The sequence below is a fragment of the Myotis davidii genome, unplaced genomic scaffold (genome assembly GCF_000327345.1).
Source record: "Myotis davidii unplaced genomic scaffold, ASM32734v1 scaffold651, whole genome shotgun sequence".
Lineage (NCBI taxonomy): Eukaryota > Metazoa > Chordata > Mammalia > Chiroptera > Vespertilionidae > Myotis > Myotis davidii.
In genome coordinates, this window is record NW_006283994.1 from 133,431 (window position 1) to 142,381 (window position 8,951).

Below are 8,951 nucleotides of genomic sequence, written 5' to 3' on the forward strand. Positions count from 1 at the left end.
GCCGAGGGGTGGGCGGCCATGGTGAGCATTGAGGGGTGGGCAGCAGGCTGGGCCCTTCCTGCCGTAGGAGCAGCCCCTGAGCCACGTCAGTTCCCGCCCTTGCTCTGTTCCCTGGTGTGACTGGGGCGGCCGCCTCGTCTCTGAGGTTCACAGAGGAGTGGCTGCATCTCTGGGCTTCCTTGCAGCTCTTGGAAGCCGTGGGGACACCTGAATTTTTTGTTTATTCGTGATTGGCTCTGATGATAACGGGGTCAAAAGATTGTTTTGTTTCTCCAAGTGTGAAAGCAGCTCTCCTGAAGCTATTTTATGGCCCCAGATGTGTGGCACAGTAGTGCAGCCCGTTAGACCTGGGGCCTGGCCATGGCTCTGCCACTTAGAAAGTAGGTGAGCCTGCGGCAACCGCCGGGTGACGTGTAACTGAGAGGAGTGCCCGCTTGCTGGGTGCTGGCCAGGGCGAGTGTCCGTGATGTGCATCCCTTCGGTGACCTGATGGGAAATGTGGGAGCCCTTGAGCTAGAGCCCAGCCAGACAGAGCAAGCTGTCAGGGTCTGGACCTGTAGTATGGTTCAAGGGCAGCTAAGACTTCAGATGAAATGTTTGCATTTGAACTTGAGCATCACCGCCCATGTTGGAAGGCAGCTAAAATGATGACATCTTTGGTCTCTGCTAGAAAGACCAGTTGAAGTTACAAGAGAAAGACATCCAGATATGGAAGGTCAGTCTGCAGAAGGAGCAAGCCAGGTACAGCCAGCTCCAGGAGCAGCGGGACACGGTGGTCGCCCAGCTGCACAGTCAGATCAGGCAGCTGCAGCACGACCGGGAGGAGTTCTACAACCAGAGCCAGGAGCTGCAGGTGCGCCGCCGCGCAGGCGTCCCCGAGGGGCGCACACACCGTGCGCTGCTCAGCACAGGCGAGCCCTTCCCCGACACGGTGGCTGGTGCAGGTCCATTTGACTTAGGGAGGTCCCAGCGCCCTCAGTGTCAGTCATTTGTCCTGGCTCCGCAGCCAAACAGAGAGAAGTTCTGCTTCTCAGGTAGATCTAAACAACTGAGTGGTACTTGTCTTGACAACTTAGGAGCTGTTTAAAATAATATACATAAATCTAAGAAAGTTTAAGTTCCTTTTTCAATGGCACAGCCACTGGCCAATGCTGTGTGCACGTCCTTGGGCACCGCACAGAGGTGCAGGCCTGGGTCACCGCAGGTCCCGTTTCTTACTGGGTTTTGCCTGGTGATCTGATCACATTGACCACCTGACACGCAGCTTTGCAAAGAGAGGTCCTCATCCCCGGCAGGGACACCTCTTACTGACATTGAAGGCCCTCCAGCTGGTAGTGCGTGTGATGGCCAGCAGGTGTCACTGTGTTTCCCTCCCGCCCCGATCAGGGGCATTTGCTGCCCACTCCAGGGCTCTATGGGGCAGTTTGGGGCCTCAGGGTCTGAGGCCTTTGTTACACAAATCAGGAACTCGCCATAGCTTACTTTTTAAAACGAAGACTTATTTCCTGATGCGCCACTGAGGGAGGGGGCTGTGGCGCTCAGGGGCAGCCCCGCTGGCGCTCTGAGCCGGCATCTCCCTGCACAGACGAAGCTGGAGGACTGCAGGAACATGGTGGCGGAGCTGCGCCTGGAGCTGAAGAAGGCCAACAGCAAGGTGTGCCACACGGAGCTGCTGCTCAGCCAGGTGTCTCAGAAGGTGAGACAGCGAGTGGGCGGCCCCGCCACTGGCCTTCCTCCAGAGGGGCCCCAGCAGGGAGCGCGCCTGTCCCTTCCGCTCAGGGGACAGTGGGTCAGGGGCTGGGTGCTGTTGAACACCGTGAGTGTCCCGGGAAGTCTCTCCACACCCTGTTCACATAAATGGGCCAAGTTTGTTCAGAGTTTTGAGCTGTGACTCTCTGAGGTTCACTGCGCTGCTGGAAATCGCTTAGTCAGGAAGGGCGAGTGTTTCCGGGCCCGAATGCCCTGCTGCGGTCCTGCACACCCTCTCCCGGTGCCCTGTGGCGGCCACCTCGGTGTGGACGTTGGCACTTCTTCCTTTTTGCCGGCTCCATTTAAAGTGCATTTTTGACCATTTCTTCGCCCCTGGATGCCCCCTCCACACCAGCGGAGGGTTAGGGACTTGAAACCACGGAGTTTGGATCCGCCCTGGCACTGCAGTGGTGAGCTGCTGCTACCCCAGTGCCGCCTGCCAGCTGTGCGCTGTGGGTCTCTCACCGCCTGTTCATGTGTTTGGCCAGCTCTCCAATAGCGAGTCGGTCCAGCAGCAGATGGAGTTCCTCAACAGGCAACTGCTGGTGCTCGGGGAGGTCAACGAGCTGTACTTGGAGCAGCTGCAGAACAAGCACTCGGACACCACCAAGGTGGGCCGGGGATGCGGGGCGGGCGGGGGCAGGCCCTCACTGGTCACAGAGTGGCTTTGTGATTCGTTTCCCCAAATGGCGCTACGGTCCTGGTGTCCGTCCCCACCTCTCCCTGGCCTGGCCACACAAGCACTTCTCAGCATCTCACAAGCCTGCTTCCCCATTGGGTTACTTTGAAATTAAGTCAGGTGTCCGTGCAAGCTCCTGACGGTAGTGGGTACCGAGCAGGTGATCGATGTTTCCCTTCTCTCATCCAGGCCCCTGTCCTGGAGGGAGGGGCAGGGCGGGGCGGGGGAAGCCGGGTCTGTGTAATGGAGCGCTCAGGACCGAGCGTGCGGACTGCTGTGCGTGTTCTCCTTCCTTTTAGTGTTGAGTTTAGTTTCAGCAGGTGGGGGCTCAGTCCTGGTGGTGAGGCCAGGGGCAGGCTGGTTTTAATCAGTGCCTCGCCAGTGGTGCTGGGACACTTTCGTGCCTGTGTAAACAGGCCAGGGTAATGTTAGTGAGCGAGCTGGGAGTGGGGATTGATAGTACACGCTCAGGTGTTTCCTGTCACCGCGTCTCCATCACACACGTTCCCACCACTGCGCTCTGAGCGGCTCAGACCCAGAGGCTGGTCTTTAGCCCAGGGCTGCTCCTGAGCCCGCAGCCCGCAGGTACCAGGCTCCTTCGGAGGGAAGGTCATGCGGGAGTTCATCTAGATCAGGGGTGGGCAGACTTTTTGACTCGAGGGCCACAATGGGTTCTTAAACTGGACCGGAGGGCCGGAACAAAAGCATGGATGGAGTGTTTGTGTAAACTAATATAAATTCAAACTGATCTAGATACTGGCTCCCACTTACTGGGAAGTATAATGGCTTTGGGAAAAGAAAGGGGAACCTACAGGATAAGAAAACCTCTGAAGAGTTTACTCAGAGGCCCCCTGCCAGGTCCTGGGGGAAGGGCAGAGGAAGTGGCCCCTGAGGCGCTGCCTGCGGTTCTGTGCGCCCTCAGTCCTCCTACTGTGGCTGCGCCAGGCGGCTGCGTGGTGACTCGGCCCCTCTCCTAGGAAGTGGAGGTGATGAAGGCTGCGTATCGGAAGGAGCTGGAGAAGCACAGGAGCCACGCGCTCCAGCAGAGCCAGCGGCTCGACACCTCCCAGAGGCGGGTTTTGGAGCTGGAAGCTCAGTTGGCCAAGAAAGACCACCTTCTCGTGGAGCAGAAGAAGTACTTGGAGGACGTCAAACTCCAGGCCAGGTAGCTCCGCGAGCGCATGGGAGGGGTCGCGGGCACGTGAGTGGCTGGGTTCCCACGTGGCCGCTTTGTCTTTCAGAGGCCAGCTGCAGGCTGCGGAGAGCAGGTATGAGGCTCAGAAACGGATCACCCAGGTGTTTGAGCTGGAGGTCTTAGACTTGTACGGCAGGCTGGAGAAAGATGGCCTCCTGAAAAAACTTGAAGTTGAAAAACCAGAAGCAGCAGAAGCAGCAGAAGAAAGGTAGGAGCAGGGGCTGCGCGGCGAGCGTTGGCAGCGATTCCCGCACGTGGCACGTGCGTTCCAGAGCCCCCCACGCCCCGTCCTCAGGACACCCTGCGGCCTCTCCCTGTCCCTTTCCTGGGCCCCCGTCGCTGATGCGCACAGGAAGCGCCCATGCTTGAGGCTGCATCTAATGTGCCTGCTGTGGCTTGGGTGTCCCCAGTGAGAGCCGCACTTGAGCCCGTTATAAATGCCGAGCGATTGGCAGAGTTTGATGTCAGTGTGAGCCCCCACCTCCCAGACACGGACCCACAGTCACCAATGCTGTTGTCTCCCCGCTCCATTGCAGGCTGGACTGCTGCAACGACAGCTGCTCGGATCCTGTGAGAGGGCACAGCGACACAGTGTCTGGCCACAACGGGGAGACCAGGCCCCCCCGAACTGGCAGCACCCGGGGCGGCGGAGGCAGAGGCGGCGGGGGCAGCAGCAGCAGCAGCAGCAGCAGCAGCCAGCTGGCCACACCCGAGAAGCCCCCGACCCAGAGGGCAGGCCCGTTCAGCAGCCGCTGGGAGACCACCACGGGCGAGCCCTCCACCAGCATCCCCACAACGGTGGGCTCCCTTCCGAGTTCCAAAAGCTTCCTGGGCATGAAGGCACGAGAGCTATTTCGGAACAAGAGCGAGAGCCAGTGCGATGAGGACGGGGTGACCATCAGCAGCCTTTCTGAGACGCTCAAGACGGGCGTGGACATGGGCATGGAGGCCAAGACCCCCCTGAGCCCCGATGGCCCACGCCCAGCACCTCCCAGCCCGGACAGTGTCGGACAGCTCCGCATCATGGACTACAACGAGGCTCACCAGGAGCACAGCTAAGCTGGCGGCCAATCAGTGTTAACTCCTTAGACGTAGACAGGAGGGTGGGTGTGTCCAAGGTTGCTGCTCCCAGGGCGTGAGAGGCCGGCTCAGGGCGGAAGTGGGATGGAGGCCTTTTGACAGCTGCCTGAATGCAGAACGGTTTTGGATCTGGCGTTGAAATGCCTCTTCCCTCCCGCCTCCCCCATTGACCTCGCAGTGTGTACTAACCGAGGGCCAGTTTGCATTCCTCACCGCTTGGTTTTCTTCCTCCCCACAAGGTTGTGTCCTTTGAACCAGTGCAATATGAGGCCAAATCTCTAACACCACTCCTCCCTGAAGCCCGGGGAGCTGGGCCGCGCCGTTAGCCAGGGGGCAGGTGGCACCAGGGAACCTGCTGCTCGCCCTCGCCAGGTGGCAGGCAGTGTGTAAGCTGACGTCTTTTTTGCTGGTTTTGGTTCTGAAGTTCAGCATCTAAATCAGTGGGTTAAGAATAACGGTTCAGTCCCCTTCCGTCCTGGCGGTTCTGATAAGCTTCCTAGAAGGTTCTGTGTGAACAAAGGTTGGTTGGAAAGTCGGAGCTGGCGCTATGGGGACCGGGTGCCCTTTGGGACGCTCTGTCCCCTTCCCCACTACCTCTTATTTATTTGGTGTTTGCTTGAAAGCTGGTACTGGTCTGACCACGGCTGGTGTGGGCATGCCTGCTGTCTGCAGGCGGAAGGGTGGTGGGGAGGAGCCGCCCTCCAGACAGGGCTGTGCTGGCAGAGCCTGGGTGGCTGTCCGTCCGTGTGTCCTGGCACCTCTGTGTCAGCTGCCCTGTGGCGCTGCAGCAGGACGGCTCTGATGGGCCCAGAGCTGCCTCAGCCCACGTGACCTTGTTTCTCAGGCTTCAGAGCTCCTCACCACGTAGGTTCTAGGCCACCAAAAAGGTGACAGCTTTTACACCGGTTCGGGGACCCCGGCCGCCATGTGCTCAGGGCAGGGGCACCGGCCAGAGAGTGCTGGCTAGCAGAGCAGAACTGGGCAGATGCGCCTGAAATAAACTCCGGAAGCCTGAGAATTCTTGCGTGGTGTCCAGTGGTGGGGGTGGGGCTGGAGGGGGGAGGCACTGCTGCTTTCTGTGCCGGAGTCGCAGTCCGCCACAGATGGGAAAGGCACCCCTGCGTGGGAGGGGGAGTTCTGTCAGAGGCAGTGGATGCCCTGGCTCCCTCCGCAAGGGGCTGGGCGGTGAGGCCCGCGTCCTGTGCTGTGAGCTGGCCTCTCGGGACAGGGTCTGTGGGCGTGACTGCCTGGCCCCGGCCTGGCAGAGGCTGGCGGGCCCGGCACCACCTGTTTATCTGGTGCCCCGAGGAACTGGACATCCAGGACATGCCAGTGCCTGGCTCAGCCTCCGAGGAGAGCAGAGCCGCAGGGTAGCTGGACAATCCCAAGACCCGTCCTGAATGCTTGTCCCGCCCACGCTCAGGAGATGGGGACACCAGTCGCCTGTCACTGCGTTTCCCCCACTGGCTGGCGGGGCGAGGAGGCGCAGGGGAAGGAAGGAGAACCGTTATAAAAGTGGCAGATTGTGAAGGGCAGGGAGGCGGAGGCAGCGTGGTGAAGGGGCTGAGGCTCCACGGAGGTCTCTGTGCCGCCCCTGGCATGACCCTCCTGCCCGGTGTCTGCCTGCCCAGCTTTACAGCCGCCCTGAGCCCGAGGAGCTGCGCCCTGACCCTCGGTTGTGGGGCCGTGGGTTTCATTCATCCGAGGCTACGGGTTGAGTCCTGGAGCCACGTGGAAGTGACCCAGCCAAGGAACACAGGCTTTTGTGTTGCAGAGGCCTCCGTCGTCAGTTCTGTGGGGTTTGGAACAGATAAACCTGCAAGAGGCAGCAGGCGGCCTGACGCCGAGCACCCTCCAGGGCAGGAGGCCAGCCTCGGGCAGCCTGGGGAGGGGCCTCCGTCCCGTCACCGGGCACGCTGCCTGAGCTCTGTCATGTCCTGGTCCCCCCGACACTGATCCCGCGGCACAGGCCTGAGGGGACCGCACTACAGGACCCCTGGGGAGTCGGGGAGACAGCAGCATGGTCCCCACGGGCAGTCGCCCCTGAATCCGCGGCAGGTCACTCAGCACAAGGTTCTGTGGCAGACGCGAAGCTATGGGCTTAAAAGGCTTTGACAAGGTCCTGCCGACATGTAGGAACACTTACTGTGGGGTTGGCAGCAGCACTGGCATGAGGGGAAGCTGCCCAAGTGTACAGGCAGTGGGAGCCGTGCCTGGCGGGGAGGTCTTAGGCTTCTCCTTGGAGACGGGGGCCAGCTTTGTGAGGCGGTAGGTGGACGTGACCTCCCTGGGCCTGTCAGCATTTTTCAGGAGAGAAAACTGCCAGACCTTTGGGAATGAGCTGCTGACGGTCCTTGCTAGGCTGTGAGTGGAGAGAAGCGATAGGTGCTCTGTGAGCCGGAATATGTGTAGGCCTGACGGGGGAAATGGTCGTTGGAAGGTGAGCTGTTACGGTCCAGGACCAGGTCCCAGGAATCACTGACAGCGGGGCAGCAGCCACAGCTCCACGCCCAGGCGGCCCGTTGGCAGCAGCACGGGTTCCTGGTGTTGCTGTCGAGAAAGACGGAGCCGCTGCGTAGGCCAGGGGTGGCGGGTGGCGTGCTGGTGGCAAGGAGAGGGTGTGAGCGGGGCGGAGACGCGGACAGACTGCCCAGGGCGAGTGCACCAAACACCGGAGCAGGCCGCTGGCAGGAAATACCGTAGAACCAACGAAAGAAGGTGCTGCCCCGTCTTCCTGAGTGCGAGCGCTGGGAGGGGGGAGTGTGGCCGGTTTAAGGAGGGTTGGAGGCCGTGCAGGCTGCGGGCTGCCGCCTTGTGTACAGGAGGGGTCCCTGGAGCAGCTCAGCCCCACCCAGGAGTGTGTCCTGTGGGGGGAGCGGCTGACCCAGATCTCGTCTCTGCTGCAGTCCACTCCTTGCGGCACGGGCTTGAAAACCGACCGCAGTGAGCATTGGTCGGTGAATCCGGCCTGAGGAGGTGTGTGTGTCTGTTTTTAAGCTTTTCTCCAGCGTGAAGGAACCTGAGGTCCGGGCCTGGCCCCAGCTGCTGCTGTGACCCTTGTCCCCAGGTGGCTCCTGTCTCCACCATGACTCGGATGTGCCAGGGAGAGCGTGTGTCCGCCCTTTCCGAGCCATCTGCAGTCCTTACCGCTCGCCCGAGCGCGCGGCTGGAGGGACACGGGACACCTGCCTGGGACAGTCGAGTACCTGCGCCCACACCTGCTTTGGCCTTGAAAGGAGTTGATGAAGGCAGAGGCGCGTTCTCCCCTTCCCCTCCTCTCCCTCCCCTTGCTCCCCTCCTCTCCCAGGGACACAGAAATGTCCCTGCTCTGGCCCGTTGGGAGGGTCTCCCAGGGACGCCCTGAGCCTCTGCAGTGGGCGCTCTGGCTCAGGAGGCAGCCGGGCACGTGGCTCTAGGAAGGCCCAGGGATCGCTTCCGAGACGCCGTGGACCGCAGACACCGACGGAGGAGCAGCCTGGCCGACCAGACCTCGTTCTGTAGCTCAGTCCTGGTCCAGTGCGCGCGGCTGGCCTCCAGGGAGGAAGAAGGGTCTCATCACTGCAAATGGGTTTTTAAACTGACTGCTTTTAGTTACATTTTAAAAGTCATCTCTCGTCAAAAGGGTTAAACCTTCCCGCCTCGATTAAAAGCATGTCACACAATCCGCATCTGACGCCGTCCACGCGAACTGCGGGAGCAGGAACAAGGCAGCGAGTGGGACTGGAATCCAAAGGGTTTGCTGTCCTTGGGATGTTCTCAGACGTCAAGGCAGTTGCTTGTGTTTAACTGTGAACAAATAAAACTTTATCGTTTTGCACTACGCTGTGCTGCTGGGGAGTCACGCGGCCTCGGGGACTTGTCCAGACATGAACCTCGGGGTCTGGGTGGCGGTTACCCCGCTGGGGGGGAGGCGGGTGCTGACAAGGTCCAGAGCTGACTTCAGTCTGTAAGATCCTTTTGTTCTGGCAGAAACAGCCACAAATCTTCAAAACCATCTGCCTCCAATTCAGGCCCTTTCCCCAGAGCGGCCTGCGGGTGTGTGTGTGGAGGTGTGACCTGAAACTCACCAGCAGGCGGCCTGCTGGGCAGCACTGGGTGCAGCCTGGAGTGTCCAGGTGGGGCATGCTGGCGTCCCTAACGGTTGGCTGGCACAGTGGGCTTAACGCAGCCCTTTGTGGGGTCCAGTGACACTGAACCTGTCCAGCTGGCCTGCCACACCCACCCTGTCCTGGAGGTGTGGGGGGAGGC

At 60.6% G+C, this 8,951-nt stretch overlaps 2 protein-coding genes across 2 annotated transcripts in view; one reads left to right on the plus strand and one right to left on the minus strand.

The window, feature by feature from the left end:
* Positions 1 to 5,721, plus strand: part of TSC1 (tuberous sclerosis 1) — a 36,081-nt gene extending 30,360 nt beyond the window's left edge. Inside the window, exons 18-23 of the mRNA XM_015567799.1 lie at positions 671 to 853; positions 1,586 to 1,696; positions 2,238 to 2,360; positions 3,406 to 3,593; positions 3,670 to 3,831; positions 4,160 to 5,721. Coding sequence (XP_015423285.1) covers positions 671 to 853; positions 1,586 to 1,696; positions 2,238 to 2,360; positions 3,406 to 3,593; positions 3,670 to 3,831; positions 4,160 to 4,682 — 1,290 coding nt within the window. The 3' untranslated portion in view covers positions 4,683 to 5,721. The remainder of the gene's footprint in view (positions 1 to 670; positions 854 to 1,585; positions 1,697 to 2,237; positions 2,361 to 3,405; positions 3,594 to 3,669; positions 3,832 to 4,159) is intronic.
* A 1,457-nt stretch (positions 5,722 to 7,178) lies between these two features.
* Positions 7,179 to 8,951, minus strand: part of LOC102752996 (chromosome unknown open reading frame, human C9orf9) — a 10,783-nt gene continuing 9,010 nt past the window's right edge. Inside the window, exon 5 of the mRNA XM_006754170.2 lies at positions 7,179 to 7,304. Within this exon, the coding sequence (XP_006754233.2) occupies positions 7,179 to 7,304 (126 nt within the window). The remainder of the gene's footprint in view (positions 7,305 to 8,951) is intronic.